The sequence below is a fragment of the Notechis scutatus genome, chromosome 4, assembly GCF_049901735.1.
Source record: "Notechis scutatus isolate UNSWTSFEM ecotype Mainland chromosome 4, rNotScu1.2, whole genome shotgun sequence".
Lineage (NCBI taxonomy): Eukaryota > Metazoa > Chordata > Lepidosauria > Squamata > Elapidae > Notechis > Notechis scutatus.
Genome location: NC_142012.1, coordinates 108,903,882 through 108,921,955, shown reverse-complemented (window position 1 = coordinate 108,921,955; position 18,074 = coordinate 108,903,882). Strand labels below are relative to the sequence as shown.

Genomic DNA, 18,074 nt, shown 5'->3' with positions numbered 1-18,074 from the left:
GTCTTATACGGCAGTATATAACAAACTCTATATTTTGAGTGGAAATGTTGGGGGTCGCCTTATACGCCCAGTCGCCTTATACGCCGGCAAATACGGTAATGGCCTGAGAAATGTTGCCTTTATGAGAGGAAAAGTCAGTCTTAGAAGGCTGTAAGCCTGCAAGAATGCTATATATCAAGGAGGGCACTTGGAAGAGCCTAAAAACAGTTTCAAAAATGCTGAACACTATCCCTCTTTCTATTGTTCCATTATTATGGAATGTATAGAGCCATATATTTATTTTATTTAATTTATTTTTATCCCACCTTTATCGTTGTTTTGTAAATAACTCAAGGTAGTGAACATATCTAATATTCTTTCCTCCTCCTGTTTTCGTCACAGCAACACAACCCTGTGAAGTGGGTTGAGTTCAGAGTGATTGGCCCCAAGTCTCCCAACCATCTTTCATGCCTAAGGCAGGACTAGAACTTACTGTCTCCTGGTTCCTAAGTCAGCACCTTAACCATTAGACCAACTATGTCTTAATTGTCTCAAGCATGCTTGAATTTTCTTGTTAATTTTATTTGTCACTCAGGTTTTTGATTCACTTATTTTTTTTTAACATGCTGTGAGCCTAGCAAACCCTGCAGTTTCTACATGAGATTAATTATCATGGCTAAAGCTGCAGGCCACAAATAGACACTTAACTGATCTCAATGCTGGATACATAACTGAGAATTGCGGGTGGCAAAATTTCCTTTCTTGCTATGCATGTTGCTTCCAAGTAGATTAGAAAAATTAAAGCATTTTTATTTTAATAGAATGAATTACTAATATTAACTTTAATCATGGATTTATCTAGAATTGTATTGCATAACTTCTTAAAATCTATCTCTTTAAAAGCTTTACATGCAAGTGCTGGGCAAGTTAAATATAAAGATTCAGAAAAGAAATCTCTTTTGTTCTTTATACATGAGAGTTGCTTAAAATATATATATTTGTATTTACTGTATTTGGCATCTGCCCTCATTACAAAACATTATGAGAGAGATGGAACCTTAAATGAATGGGGACATTAGTATGCTGGTCTGTGTTCACTATTTATATATAGAGAGAATTTATCCACAACTGAGAGGATTTTTTGACTCAGTTAAGCACTTCAGTTTACTAGATGCAAACTTCAAGTATTAGCACCCTAGAAATAGAGAAGGTTCCTTACCGTATAACTATTTCCTCACCAAAACTGTTGCTTTTCTATATTCTTGTTTCACCCAATCTTCTAACCATAACAGAAGTAGACATATCCATGGAGACATCCAAGGTGGAAAGAAGACTTTTGTTTAAAGTATAGACATATATATGAGCATGAAACTGAAATTATTTTGAAGACCTTTAATATGTGAAAATAAGCATTAAAACTGATTGTGAAACTATAAGATTGTCTGCTTAATCACTTTCGTAATGACTCTTTTCATGCTGGATATGCTATATGTAAACAGGTAATTATATTGGCCTCTTTTGACCCTCACCCAAGATAATAGAAAGACAATGCATATTTCTTAATTTTATTCAGGCCAGTCCCATTACAGGAGACGTATCCCAGATATTTGAACTATGTGTCAAATTGTTGTACATGCAACTTATCTTAAAGCTCTTCCTTCAGGGTTTTATAATAGAGACATCGTCTTTAGAAGCATTGTGGCCAGGATATTTATGATGATTACATCCTTCCTATTCAAAATTAAGGAAGAACTCAAGGAGTTGAGCAATGGCAAAAACAAGCATCAGTTAAATATGGACAAAATCAGCAAAAGAATAGTAAAACAAAAAAAGCAAAAGTTAAATTAAAAATCAAATGCAATGGCATATGAAAATAAGCAAAACTGAACTGTTTTACGTGAAATGGGCAACTTTTTGAGGTACTGAATACCATTGGGGAGTCTTGCATAAAGGCAATCCTTCTAGTGTACAAAATCTTTCAAAGTTGTCATATCTTAGAAAATATCAATGTCCTCACCTTTGAGATCTTGCCATTTGCATCTTGAAACTTAGAAAATATTGGAATTCTTGTATAATGAACTTTGAGGGCAATGGCCAGCATTTTGGTTTATAGATTAGATTGATCTCCATTATCCTTCAATAAAAATATACCAATGTTGTAGGTTGCTTAGTGTTTCAATGAAGCAACAATGAGCTTCTTAAAGCAACGGCAACTGCAAATAAAACCTCCTTTATGTAACAGGCATACCTGTGGTGGACATTGATGTACACAAAACCTGTCTATTGTTTATGTAGTAACCTACCATATCCAAAACTGACTGTTGTCTAAGTAATCAGGAGTACTTTTGTCTACTCAGGATTACATTTGTTAGGCTAGTTCCAATTCCAAATGTTGAGCAAGTTTTTATTCTTTCATTCAATCAGTCAGTTAATCGGTCAATCAATTTACATGGCTGCTCATCTAACCACAATTTTTTTAAAAAAATCAAAGCATGAAAACAGACATACAAGTTGAATACTGTTGATGAGTGCTTCTCAGCCTTGACAATTTTGAGATGTGTGGACTTCAACTCCCAAAATTGTATTCCAATATTATATTTTTCTTCTTATCATTGCTGACCAAGCAATATTGAAACATTAGAAGTATGTAGAATTGGGTTTCCTGAAGCAGGTGTTCAACACATGCTTGAGTATGTTAAATTTAACCTTTGTAATTTAGAAAAACAGTGGAAACATCAAACAGGGAGTCAGATAAATGTGGAAAAATGCTTTACTGGGTTATCCTTCTCACTCTTGAGCAAGAAGGATTTTCTGTGTCAGTGAAGCTCTATAATTAACTTGCCAGAGCTGTGTCATCTCTCAACCACAGGAATAGAATCAGATTTCATTTTTACATCTTATATTTTACTGAAAGGTCATAAAAGTAATAACAAGAGGTAGATCGCATGATAAGCCAATTGTTTCTGTTTCTTTGAAGTTGTGGTGTAATTAACTATACTAAATAAATGCCTGGGTTTGTATGGTTTTCCTACAAAGGAATGGATACACAGTATATATTCTATCCCTATTATCCGTGCATAAAAGACATTTGCAGGTTTTACCTTTCCTGTTTGCTAGGTTGACCCTTTCGCATCAGTGGAGGGAGACATCAATGTTTGTTTTCAGTCTTGGTGGGCAGATTGAACCTACCGTCCTCAATGACCATGAAAGTTCCTGTAGTGTGTTACCAGCAAATTATTATATAGGAAGTAATGCTTTGTTTGTAGAAGTGTTATTACCAACCCATGTGTTTCTAAAGAAAACTTACCTTTTTAAAAGATGTTATTTTCTGAGACTACTCTCTAATAGGTGTTCATTAATATTGCTTCAGATAAACTGCCTTTTTAGATTATAAATGGAGAGGGTTAGCATCCCTAACTAAAAGCCAAATTGAATTTGTTTGGCCTAGTGGTTAAGACACTAGACTAGAAACTAGGAGACCGTGATTTCTAGTCCTGACTTAGGCACAAAAATTGGATGGGTGACTTTGGGCCAGTTACTCTCTCAGCCCAACCCACCTCACAGGGCTGTTTTTGCAAGGAAAATAAGAGGTGGAAGGCGTATTAGGTATGTTTCCTGCCTTGAGTTATTTGTAAAAATAATAAAGGTAGAATATAAATAAATAACCAAATTTTTACTTGAGACAGATTAAATGATATTTTGGTAGGATTGTGCTTTGAGTTAATAGGGTTGCCTGGTGTGTAAGGATTGCCTTCCTAAATGATTATTAGCATATTTAATATACAGACTTGTAACAGCATTGCTCAACATTGTTAGAAGTCAAAATACTGGATTCCAGTCTTGAGAGAGACAAAAAAGTTAACATCTCAAATACAGTGAATTAATAAATACTCCATGTACAATTATGTAGCTTAATTTCTGGTTCCTCTTTTATATTTGGAAGCCTGTTTTTTCCATGAAAGATTACTTTTCATGATACTATCTAATTACCATGATACAGAACAGGCCACTTCGGGGAGGAATCAACAATGTAGCTCAGAATTAATAAAATCAAATTACAGGGATATTAACCCAGATTTTAATCATTGAACTGAAAGCTCTTTTCACAATTGTCTCAATAAATTGGTGCAAGGGGATAAAATGGGAATGGTTACTATTTGAGGGGAGGAAAAAGAGGCCCCATTTTATTGAAGGCAGCTGTGCTACACCCAAAAAACAGTTTTGCTTAGTGTATGTATGTATATTATTAGATATATTACTACAAGTAGTATATATTAGAGGGGTTGTATAATTGTGTGTGTGTGTGTGTGTGTGTGTGTGTGTGTGTGTGTGTGTATATATATATATATATATATATATATATATATATATATATGTGTGTGTGTGTGTGTGTGTGTACATACATATATGTATGTTTGTATATATGATGTATACACACACACACACACACACACATATGTTCATACATACATACACTGTAGGCTTAGAGGTGTAATGGAAATTGTATACACACACACACACATTTCCATTACACCTCTAAGCCTACTGTCCTATCATTCCTTTCCATATGATAATTTAGCATCAATATATTCCCCAAATAAGTGACTTATTAACCCAGAAAAGTTTTAAAAACTGAGTTAGCAGGTGAACCAAAAGAAAGAAAAGAGTAGATAACTATTACCACCAAAAGGGTGGAGTTTGTTACTGAAAAGCGAAGTAGCAAGTTTCAGATATCCCCAGGATTAAAGAAAACCACTAGAGGGTATTGTAGCATTTTCATTCTTTCCAGCCAAGGAGTTCTCTGATATTGACGTACCCATTCTGAGCATTGCCCACAGCAGCTGGCAAGAGTGTCTCCCAGCACAGATAAGCAGACCAAGCTTTTCCCGCAGTCAAAGGTTACCAGGCCTTAAGCAATATATAATGTGAACGTATTGGTAGGCCATGTTCAGCGCTCCATTTACGGCATGATGTGAAAGGGTTCCTTGTTCCCTTTTAATTATGTAATAACAAAAAATGTGCCTTTATATATTATTTATACAAAGCACGCATCAAATGCGCATCAATCAGATGCATTTACAAAGCTGGGAAATGTGACAACACTTTTCTGTCTTCCATTTTTTGATTTTGCACCAAATCTGCATACCGGAGGCAATGCAGAAACAAGTATTACGGACATGATAAGAACTGTGCATTAAATGAACTGTTTTAGGAGGAATGTGCACAAAATGCAACTTCTTGTGACAGAATGTGGAAACTTAGCATTGAACTTGCGATCAGGAAAATGAGTAATTGAGTGAAAATCGATGAATGAATCTATAACTAGTTGAAATAGGAAATAGCATGAAGGAAGGTTATCTTCCTTTTACTATCATGCATATTCTTACCATAATTGCTGTTTTAAAAGGAAGGAGAAATGTGATGAAACTAATAACTTTGCAGGGGGAACATTTCAATTAAAATAAAGTCTAAAAGGTTGGTGTTGGAACACATGCTTTGCATACATTTGATCCAGATTTAATCCCTGTCATATTTAATTAGCAGTGAGAAAGACCTCTATTCAAAGTCCTAGAGAGTTACTAGGCTGAAATGATTAACAGATGTTTCTGTGGCAATGTCTTGAGCAGTACAAATTGCTCTGGGAAAGGGAAAGGCCAGTGATTAAAAAAAAACCTTTTAAACCATATAGAGAGGACTATTGATTCATATTCACAAAGAAAATGAATATCGTTTAAAAATTCCATCCATATAATTAACAGTTTTATGGAATGGAAAGCTGGGGCAATATCTGTTGCACTTCTCCTTTTCAAATCCCCATCACTGGTTGGGGAGAAGATTTATAAAGAGAAATAAATATGTTCTAAATGTATGCATCTCACCAAGACACACATAGTTCTGTAGATCAGTTTTGTGTGGTTGTGAGGCTTTGACCCTCGTGGGGATGTGGTGATTGGTTTGATTGAGGATGTGATTAGATGACATTTGCAAATTGCCACATGTTAAAAAACCATAGCTCACCGGGTTAATTGTGATCACAATGTAAGTCTGAGCATTAATGAGAGTAATTACAGGGCTGACAGCAATTCACCTCCTGGAATGGGGGAATTTGTTCCATAAGGCAAAAAGGATTGTGTGAATCTTCCTTGGGATTTATAGAATAATGATTTTTCCTCCTAGGTACCCTTACATTTTGTAAAATGTTATGTTGTTTGGACTTACGATAAATGCTAGTGGCATGTGTTATTTTAGAGATGTTGAAATTTATTCAAAATAATAAAAATAAACTTTATTTCATCTGTGAGAGGCATTGAATAGTTTTAGGAGATTTATTCTCTCTTTTGTGAGAATATATATTTACTGTCCTTGGGGATGTATTTAACTGAAATTCTTTGAAGCTGAATAGTTAAAAGCACCCGCTAAACAGATATTATCACAATTAAAATTACTGTTTAACTGTAATTATATATTGTTTTGCTCTTACTGTATATCACTGTATTTTGTTCTTATACATTGTAGCTGTTGCTTCTATAAACTATAGAGTTTCTTTGAAGTAGTTTATAAATGCATAAAAAATGCGTATTTCTAAAGAAAAACTTAATTTAATATGATGATAGGTTATCACTGTATAATTATTTATATAAAGGTAAATTTTATAGCATTGATCTCAGTGAAAATTATGTGTATAAGATAGTATATTACCTCAAAGAAGTGGCAAAACTGAAAATTTGCTTTTGCTTCATATGATTGAAGCAACATATAACCTCTGGTATTTATTTATTTATATATATACACACACACACACACACACTTATATACATATACACATACATTATACATACATTATACATACATACATATACATATACATATACATATACATATATACATATACATATACATATACATATACATATACATATACATATACATATACATATATATATATAGTAATGGAAAAGAGATCAAAACACAAACGACCCAGGAGATTACAACGCAGGACCTAGGATAACACAACAGAAGAACTTGCAAGGCCATCGCACAACCCATTACCCAAACCGTTAAAACACAGGAGGCTAATGGAAAAAAAGATCACTACAAAACAAATGACCCAGGAGATTACAGCACAAGATCCAGGATATCCCCACAAAAAAACTCACAAGGCCATCACACAGCCCATTATACCAACATCAACTCCATCAACCAATCAAGAGGCAGCAGCGCAGCCAACCAGCCCAGCACACCAGCCCCCCCCACCAGTATTTATAGACAGACAGCAGCTCCGATCACACACTGCTTGCACTGGCACAAAGCTGAAAGCACCAGCCTGAGGATGGCGAGTGGGACCTCGCCGAAACGTCACCAAGATACTCTTAATCTTACATGGGAAAAGACCCGAACACACCTTGACCTACATATCTGTACCCGTGAAAATCTATGAAAACATTATTTTATTTATTTATATATATGTGTGTGTATATGTATGTGGATCTTTGGTTATTCGAGTTTTCTCCCGCGTAAAATTGGAAGTATCTTGGCAATGTTTCGACAAAATCTCATTTGTCATCTTCAGGCTTGTGTCTTAGGCTTTGTGCTTCTCGGAGAAGCACAAAGCCTAAGACACAAGCCTGAAGATGACAAATGAGATTTCATCGAAACATTGCCAAGATACTTCCAATTTTACGCGGGAGAAAACCCAAATAACCAAAGATCCACATACAAATACCCGCGAAAACCTCAGAAAACACATATATGTGGTTATTTATATATGGTTATTTTATCTTTAGCTAAAACCTGTTTGATAAGGTGTTCCTGCAAAAATGTATCACTGTTAATTCTTCTAGAAACTTGCCAGGTTATATATAGTATGATTATTAGTATGGTTATCATTTTGCTTTTTAAGGAATATAAGGTGTGTATGTTAGTCTCAGCATAGCTGTCTGGGACAATATATTTGCAAGAGATAATAACACAGATTGTTATTATGCTTTGTTGATACTTGACATATTTTTACACTGTGTATATGTATGTGGAGAGAGGGAGGGAGGGAGGAGAGAGAGAGAGATTTTGAGCAGATTGCATAAATTATGCTACCACTGTCTAGAATCCTTCTGTCTTACATTTCCAGAAAGTGATGATGGGATACAAACCATGGAAATATAGGCAGAAAACAGATTTGATCCATAAATAAATAAAAATATAAACACCAACAGCAGAAGCAGTGCGTTCTCAACCGTCATGTTCTTCAAAGCTCCTTCCTATTCAGGGCTTTTGAGTCCAATCCTTGATATCCTGAGAAGAGACTGAAAGCATTTACCAACTAGTGCAACATGCAATTAAAATCAGTGAACAAGGGTTTCCAGATTACATGTTTGACAGTAGATTAGCTAATGCATTATCTATTTGCTGCCTTCTTATTTCATCTTGAGAGCCAGAGGTGTTTAGAAAGCAGAAATGCCTCAAGAGCAGCTATTGTAATGTTTGACAGACATTGATACAATTAAGATGCCTAATGCTCATAAGAAGCAGATTAGAGTTGGAAGAACTGCTTAATGTGAAACTTGTTTATTCTGGAACTAGAATCTTATTTTCATCAATAATTCTTGCCTGACAGAAAGCAGACTGCAGTCATGTTTGGGCCAGAAGTGGTTGAGAAAGTAGATAGTAAAATACTCTTGGTTTTCAATCAGTTGCACAGCCGGTGATCATTTTCACAGTGTGAGTTCTTTCAATCTTATTTTCCCTTCCACGGTATTTTTGGTTTTGTTTTGTTTATCATTTCTCTTTCTTAACTATACATATTTGTCTTTAGAAGTGTGTTGTGGAATACATGTAAATGAATGCAAATCTGCAGTGAGTTACTCTCACTAATGTAACTCCAAGATTTTAATACTAGATTTTAGTTTATTCTACAACAGTGATTCTCAATCTTGGCAATTTTGAGATGTGTGGACTTCAGCTCCCAGAATTCCCCAACTCAATGCTGGCTAGGAAATTCTGGGAGTTGAATTCACGCCAAGTCTGAGAAACACTGCTCTGAAACTTTATTTTAATTAAATCACTGAAATTTGCTCTTGGGCAACAGAGGAAAAGCATCAAAAAATTAAAAACCTGAATACTAACATAAAACAGACAGGCTTCCCACTATCTTTATTCATTTCTATTCAGTATACGCTCTTATCCTATGACATTTAATGGGATTTGCCCACTGAATATGGATGCGTGGACCTGTATCTTTAGTAACAATGCTAAGATGATGTAGGAAAAGAAGAACCTGATAAGTTGGCTTTTGCACTACGAAGTTGTGTGTACTTATTCTGTAGCACATGGGATTGCTTTGGAATAACTGAAAATTGTAGTTGCTGCAGGAAACTGGCTTTGTTCCAGGGCAACAGAATAGCTTTTGAAAAATCATGTTATGCTTCCATTTTCTACATACCAAAGTTGAGCAGGAATTCTTCCCAAGTGATCTTTATCTTCACTTTGTTAGCTTTCTTCTCTGTTCATCATGTTAATTATTTAGCCAAGTTATTAATAGTCATCTGACAATTGTGAGCCACAACAAAGGACGGGAACAAGTCAGTTCTCTCTGATTCTGCCCCTAATGCTTCCTTCCAAATCTTCACAGCATCTTCAGTTTGCACATGCAGTATTTTACTGTACCAACCTAAAGTCTTCAAGCATCGAGGAATTGGAGAGGAGGAAAAAGCATGAGGTTCCTGTATCAAAATATAAACTTATGGGTCTCTAAGGTAAATCTCCTTGACCAACTCTTTTACTTTATTAACATGCAGACTTTCTGAAAAAAAAACAGTAGCAGGAAACATAAGCACAAGACTGGTGTTTCCTGACATTATTCAATTTACCTATTTATTTATGCAAATAATTATTTTACTTTCCTGATTATGTCCACTCTCATCTTCCTAGCCTTATTCTTCACAATGCCAGGGTTTGTTGTGGTTAGCCGGCAGCAGGTACAGACGGCTGAAGAGAGCGAAGACTCAGAATAGGGGCCAGGACCATTAGGGAGTGAACTGCTGCCTTCAGAGATTGTGGGGGCTGGCAACAGCGATGAGGAGGTTCCCAAGGAGCCTATGCCAAGTGTGCGTGCATGCAGGGCTGCTCATAGGAAAGAGCAGGTGCAGTAGCACGGGCAACTCGGGAGTAAGGCTGCATGGTAATGGCCCCTCCTTCAAGAAGATAAAAGCCAGCTGTGAATCGGACGTTCTTTGCAGGAAGCAAAGACGTTTTGAAACTCCAGCCTCGTGGACATTGCAGTATCTTAGTTGGTATTTGAAGACTCTTGTGTTGTAAAATATTTCTAGGTAACCTTATCTGTTATTTTTGGCAGCCTCACACAGTTTTGGCTTATCAAAGTTAATTAGTTTGCAGCAGCGGTTAATTAGTTTGCAGGGATTTGTAAGAATCATTAAAAGGTTTCTGTTACCTTTGGTTGATGTTTGTTTTATTGGACAAGGTTTTGGGTCAGAACAGGGTTTGCTTATTCCCGCTATGGCAGGATCCTTCCTGTGCAGTGAAGAAAAATATAATATATGGTCTGTTATCTGGTCTGTCCATAATAAATAACATTAACATGATGAGCTTTTACATGATGGGCTCTAATATTTTTATTTTACTCCCTCCCTCCTTATTAAATGTGCAGGGAATAATTTCATTAACTGAATTTAGTTGCCTTTTTAAATATTGTACATTGCACCTCTGCTTTAGATAGAATTTAGAAATTAAAAGAGAACACCTAATTTTGATCAAATAAAAGAAATAAATGGCAGGGACCTCTCCTGATTTATGTGCTTTAAATTAAATTGAAATTTAGAATAAAAACAAAATGTTCAATTTAAAAGAACTTGATTCTTGGCCCTGAATAAATAATACAACCCTAGCCATGGAAAAAAGATGGGTGGCTGCAGCTAATATCTCTGAAAGTCAAAGAACAAAACTATTTAAACTTTAAAAACAAACTATGGTTTTGTATAACAGTGTCTTCTGTGCAGGCAACTTCTAAGTCCTATCTTTGTACATGAGGCTAGATTAAGATAATCAAGGACTGATCACTTGTTATTCAGACTTATTTGGAAATGGAATCAATTAGTCTGAGTGGGCATGGTTGCCATAAGATTTATGGCTTAGCATGAGATGTGAACAAAGTCGTTGTCTGAGTTCCCGCATCACAGTAAGTCATAGTTCACAAAGACCAAAGCTGTAGGGGACTCAGCCCACTATGTGAATACTATGCGTGTATTGTTGCAATATACATCTTTCTGTAATATAGTGTCTCTATATGTGTGTATATTCATTTAGATTTTTTTTTATCCGATGTACACAAAGAATTGGGAATTATCAGCCCAGCTTAAAATACTGATTGATTTTACATTAGGATATTGTGGGGAGTGTATGCTTAAATCTTGACTCCAACATGGAATATATGATGGAACATATTTCAGAGATACTATTGTATATAATATTGTATATAAGCATGTGCTTATACTTTGATTGAGTCTTATTTAATTAATTTCAAGTATCTTTGTCTTTTAAGATACAAATCCTTCTTAGGTAACATCATTAATAATAAATACAATTATATATTATTTTTAAAACAATGGCATACTTTTGAAATTTCCCTCCAAAAGCAGTTTCTGCTAATATCAAGCAAGAGTTGAGGAAGACAAATTTGCAATAAATGTTTAGGATGATTTTTATTTGCTGACCTTCATTCTTCCCTATAATATTCTCAATGCAAAGAAACTTGACTGAATGCTTCAAGATAAAAGTCTCAATATTTTCATTAACAACTTTTGAATACCCTGCCAGTTAGCTTCTGGGTGCAATTCAAGGTGCTGGTTGTTTCAGGACATAGCATTGATTTCAACAAGTGTAATAGAAGTATACTCCATCTAGATTTATCCTCTAAATTTAGGATAGGGGCAACTTCCTCCAATCCACATAGTTAGACTTTAGTTTCCACAATTTCAATATAGGCATTGATCAATCTGAGCAGGATGCACAGCAGTTGGAGCGAACACATCTGTGAAACTCATATTGGGAAGGTCTTTGTGTAGAAAAAAATATTTCAGAAAATGAACTGAATTACAGGGAGTCCTTGATTTAAGACCACCATTGAGCCCAAAATTTCTTTTGCTAAGCGAGTCATTTCTTAAGTGAATTTTTTTCCATTTGAAAGCCTTTCTTGCCACAGTTCTTAAGTGAATCTCTGCAGTTGTTAGGTTAGTAACACAGTTGGTATGTAAATCTGGCATTCCCATTGAGTTTTGTTGAGGTATTAAGATTTAAGAGCTGACCAGCAGCAGTAACAGCTGTCAGATGCTGTAAGTCTGATGCAATGCTAAGCTGATGAAATGAAGGTGATTCAGCATAGCATGGGTATTTCCCTTTAAGATTGGAGATGGGTTCTATCTCTTTAAGAGCTGTTTATATAAGAGGCAGCCATTAGAGGGCATGTTCTCTCTCCTTGTGTCCAGTATTCATTGCAGAGATCTCCATGTGTAGAGTTAAGCAGTTTGCTTACTTGTAAAGGTATTTTGCTACCACATATATTTCTGTATATAACTGTCTTGTAGATAAACCACCACTGTTAAATGTCTACGTCTCTGTGTTCTGTATTTTGCTCCTGGGTTGTCTTATAATAGCAGTCATGCTGCAAGCAAACTTATCAGAAGGTCACAAAAGGTGATCAAACGAGCCCAGGACATTGCAACTGTCATAAATATGAGTCAGTTTCCTAGCATCTGAATTTTGATCAAGTGACCATGCTGTAACAGTTGTAAGCATGAAAAATGGTCCTTAGTCAATTTTTCAGTGCCATTGTAACTTTGAATGGTCGCTCAGTGAGCTGCTGTAAGTTGAAGACTACTTAGACCTGTGGTCCAGCATTTTAGATACACAAATCTTGCATGTCATCAACAACAAGTACAGTTCTTCTATTTAAATTAATACTGAACTGATAAATGTCATTGCCTAGGGAAGTTAAAAACAACAGTCATCTTGTCTTCACATTATGGACAGATGAGCAAAAGAAGAACCATCCATTGTGATACTTTACAGTATGGGCTGTTGGTCTGAGCTCTGAGCTTGGCAATTTGGTTACAAATGTTTCGTCACCATTTGAGCAGACATCATCAGTGCGCATTGAAGTGTGCTTGTCTGTCAGAGCATTGGTCTTTAATTACCTTTTTATGTGATGCAAATTATGTGGATGTTGTTTGGCTACTTTGATTGGCTGGCTGTTGTGCTCTGACAGATGAGCACAATTCAAAGCACACTGAGGATGTCTCCTTGAATGGTGATGAAATGTTTGCAACCAAATTGCCAAGCTCGGAGCTCAAACCAACAGCCTAACTACCAACCCAAGCTACTTATATTCAAATACATTTCATATTTTACAGTATGTAATGGGCATAATTTGCATTGTGATGTCATGGCACACTTTGTCATCATTTTGACAAAATCTTGGCTTGCTGCAGATATGCCTGGACCACATAAAAGTCACAATATTCCAAAATCATCTAGCAGTGAATCAAATAATTGTCTTTATCCGCATTAGCCAAATGTATACCAGCATGTAACTTTTCATTTTGGAATGGTCAAAAATCTTCATGTATTTCCAAACTAACCATTCTCACAGTATGCTAAATAATATTTCATTGATTTGGCTAGAAAAATTCACTGCAAATAAATAAATAAATCATGTGTCCTATTAATACTCTCTTGAAAGTCCATATTCTTATAATACATTTCAATTTAATAGCCAATGTTCTTAACAGCATATTAAATTGAAATGTTATTTTTTAAATTCTTATATTAAATTTTCTCTTCAGCTAAGCCGCCCTATTGAAAAATGTGTGCACCTTACATATGCTCAAAACAAATTGTAAAAAAAATACAATTTGAAAATTTTACTGGGAAAATATGAAACATTTTCAAAATCAGCGTCAAGGCTTGAATTTCTCCTGCTGTGAAATAAAACTTTCCATGTCTCAGCAATAGCTTTCTTGTCTATTAAAAATCAAAGTTCATTAGCGTAAGAAGCATTTGCTCATAGATTCTGGCATTTCACTAAATACTCATGTGTGAAAGGAAAAGAAAACACATTCCTTTGAACATTGAACTTTATTTTTGAGCTCTACAAAGGAAATTGCAAAATAAACAGCAGATTACCAGATGGTCTGATGTATCAACAATAATAAAAATTTCTAAGCTCGATGTTACAAGATATTAGGATATGATTATCTGCTACAATGCCCTAACTCTGAAGTTACTGCTTTAATAAAGAAAGACAACACTGTTTATAATTACAGTATACAGACTCAGAAAATGATGGGCATGTAATGCATACACCAAAAGCTTTAATTTTCTGCATTAAAGGATGCATTTTACACCATTCCTCATCTGAAAATATAGTTTACAAATATTATAAGTGAAACAATCCCTTCTTGCAGAAATTACAGATCTAAAAACAGAATGAAACAGGATTAGAAAGAATAGGAAAAGTGTCGAATAAGAGCCAAGTGGCTTTCAATATCACAATCAGCAATTAAAGAGGTGGATCTGCCCATAAAAAAAGCTGTTATATTCAATTACTCATGTGGCCTTGGGCACAGTGAGTGGCTGCAGAGAGAAAGGGTCCAGCTTTTACACCTATATATTTGTGTTTACCCAAAGAACAGGACATGGCAAATTGGACATAGTGTTAACTGCATCAGTTCTATATATTGAAAACCTAGCACTATTTACAAGCTTTTTCACAGCCTTAAGTTTTAAAACCCTAAATGCTTTTAAATCAGTTATCTGCAGAGTAAAGTATTTCTCTTATTACGGGTAATAATTTCTCAGGATAATTTTTCAATCATCAAAGATACAAAGGGACTGCCCTCCAGAGTTTGGAAGTAAGGTTTTTTAAAAAGACTCTTCCCTTATTTGTGTAGCTGCCATTAGTCTCTGTATTCTTTGTCCATACAAGAATATCAAAAACATAATCTTATTTTAAGTATATCTTAATCATTTTAATTTTATAGTTTTTAAAATTTATTGCCAATGACTATACTTGAAAATGTCATCATGTTATTGATTTCTGGTGGTTGGTTTTTAATTCTTCTATATTGTGGTGGTTTTCACAAAAGTGAAATTCTCTGAATAAAAACAAGAAAGTTGTAATCTCATACACTGACCATGTGACAAATTAGAGAAGTTTGATCAGAGGACTACCAGTGAAGAGTGAATCCAAGCAGTATTAATGAGGACTTTCATTCATTTGAGAAACAAAGACAACTTCAAAGCATTATCAAAAGAGAAAACTCCCTGGAAGCCTCACCCCAAACCATATAAATGATTTGTTCTGACAATCATGTGTTAAATAGCAATAGCACTTAGCAATGGCACTTAGACTTATATACTGCTTCACAGTGCTTTACAGCCCTCTCTAAGTGGTTTACAGAGTCACCATGTTGCTCCCAAACAATGTGGGTCCTCATTTTACTCACCTCAGAAGGATGGAAGGATGAGTCAACCTTGAGCCTGGTGAGATTTGAACTGCCAAATTGCAGGTAGCCGGGGGTCAGCAGAAGTAGCCTGCAGTATTGCACTCTAGCCACTACGCCACCAAGACTCATCCTGCAAATCACAGTCATTGGTAGCTTTATCTTCACCAGAACCAAGATGATTTCTTAAGATGGTCTCAAGTTATCTGAATAAATCACCTTGAATCATTCCAAAAAGAAGAAACTCATAAAAGACTGTTGCTGCAGTCAAATCTGCCAAAATATATAGAATGTACCAAAAGTCAGACTCCATAAGCCAATAGATGATGTAAAGGACACCTTCATATTAGAATTCACATTAGAGGAAATGTTACTTTGTATTCATAGATCATGAGTATCAGGAAGTATTTAGAACAAAATGGCAGCCATTTTGAACGTTTAATGTGATGTATTTAATAAATCATGTTATACGGGACTATGGGACTAGCCCTTGTTCCAAGATGTTACAAATAAATATATGTGAAATTGAACACTGTTTTATAGTGCTTAAAAACAAGTGATTTAGTGTAATTACTAAGGGGAGCATTAGGCAAGTTTCTCTGCATACTTACCATGACCCATTCAATAACTATAATGTGGGTAGAAGTAGGTTCCTCCTTTAATTTCCCAAGTATTAAGGTGGATGGGTGTTTGGTTTTGTAATTTCATTGCTGGTACTGAACAACGTGTTCAAAACCTTAAATTTGCTTTGGTTAAGTAGGTAAATTAACTTACTCAACATAAAATTGGATAAAAAAACAACATAGTGGATAGAATTAGTGTCTCCTTTGTACAGGACAGAACAATCCATTTGTAGAAATGGTCCATAGTTTTTTGGTTTTGGTAAGGAGAAGGAAGGTGACAGTGACCAGTTTGATGACACAGTGGGACAGGAGTAGCATCCTCTTTTTATCTCCTATTAAGGTGGATGATGGCCTGATTTTATAGTCTGTGGGTGTTACAGTTTAAATGTAAAATATAGGAATTTCAGGAATTCTTTGAACAACGTTTGGGGTTTCCTGTCTCAGAATGGTAGGAAAAGCCCATTACAGATTTTTAGGACTTGCACTATCAACATGTGGTAGTCTGTTTGGAAGTGGTTCCAGGGACTGCAAAAAAAAAAAAAAAAGGAATTCAGGGCTGGCATTGCCTAATCCTGCTCAAAACCATGTCTGTACAAGCATCCCTTATAATAATCAAGTGCATGGACAAATGCATCGCAATGCTGAGGTGGAAGTAGGGGAGAGATAAAGTACAAAACGTGCTGTGGGCCATGTTCATTATACCTTTGTTTAAACATTGACTCACAGCTAAAAGAGACAGAAGCCACCGTGTGAAGTAGCAGTAGGAAATTAGACTCTGCAGAGAGTGAAATGGTGTAATTTGCTATTGTTTGCATACCCCAATTCATCCTCTTGCTGTTTTGTGCTTTTATCCCCTTTGCAGACCTTGTGATGAGCAGCATCCAGAAGTCAAAGCTGACCTTTATGTGAACAATCTGGCAGAAGCTGTTGATATAATTCTCAAGTATTTGCATAAATAAAAATGCTGCAGGGGTCCACTTAAGGCAGATGTTAATGTAAGACCTTCGGTGTAGCTGCACATTTCTAGCAATGTTCAAACCTTCCTCCATTGTTTATGGACTAATTGGGAAGCAACTTACAGTACCACAAACATTCAATTGTCTAGTTTAATTTGCCATTGTATCCAGCTAAAGTGATATATTGATCATAATAAAAATAAAAACAAAGTTCAATGCATCCCTGTTACTCTGATCTAGGAATCATTTGAATCTTGTTTGTCTGATTGGTGGGGGGGGGGTACTGCAACACATCATTGAATAAACCTCTGTGCCATGCACCACTCAACATGGGAACTGCTTTTTCTCTTGGCCATTTTTTATTATTGTCTTATTTCTTGCAACAACAAAAAAAAGATCCTACAGAAAGCACTCACTGTAGATCATGATTCTAAAGAGTTTTGTGCAGAATTGCCTCAGAGGGCACAAGTAAGATCACGTCTTTGGATAATTTTTCTTTTTTATTGTCTCCACCCATTCAGTAGGAAGAAAGGAAGGCTCATGCTAAGCAATAAAGACAGATGTTTATACAACAGTTGGAGTGTTGATTAGCATCCACACTACAGCCCAAATATTTCTTCCTCCTTCCTCTGGGCCGGGATGGATCTTCCAAGTTTGCTTTAGAAGCTGGTTTTCCAGTGTTCTGAGGGTGGCATCCTCTAGCATCAAAACAATGCTTTCCCCACTCCCAGTCCCTGGAGCAATTTTGCTTTCTTTTAATCTGTTTTAACAAGAAGATGAATGAATTACATAAACATAATGCAGAACATGTAGATGGTTTTAAAATGCATCCAGCCTTCCTGAAATATTAAAGGAGAAACAGAAGATTCCCAACCAGCGTTTGAATCTCTGGTAGGCATACATCTGTTACTTTAGTTTCAAAGCTGGATTGAAAGATTCACATACAATTGGTGCTATATTTATGTTTATATATTACATTTCTCCTTTGAAACTTGAAAATTCTTACA

General features: G+C 35.6%; 1 protein-coding gene across 1 annotated transcript in view; it reads left to right on the top strand.

Moving 5' to 3' along the window:
* Positions 1 to 17,403, top strand: part of LHPP (phospholysine phosphohistidine inorganic pyrophosphate phosphatase) — a 129,528-nt gene extending 112,125 nt beyond the window's left edge. Inside the window, exon 7 of the mRNA XM_026669088.2 lies at positions 16,974 to 17,403. Coding sequence (XP_026524873.1) covers positions 16,974 to 17,070 — 97 coding nt within the window. The 3' untranslated portion in view covers positions 17,071 to 17,403. The remainder of the gene's footprint in view (positions 1 to 16,973) is intronic.
* Positions 17,404 to 18,074: the final 671 nt, after the last annotated feature.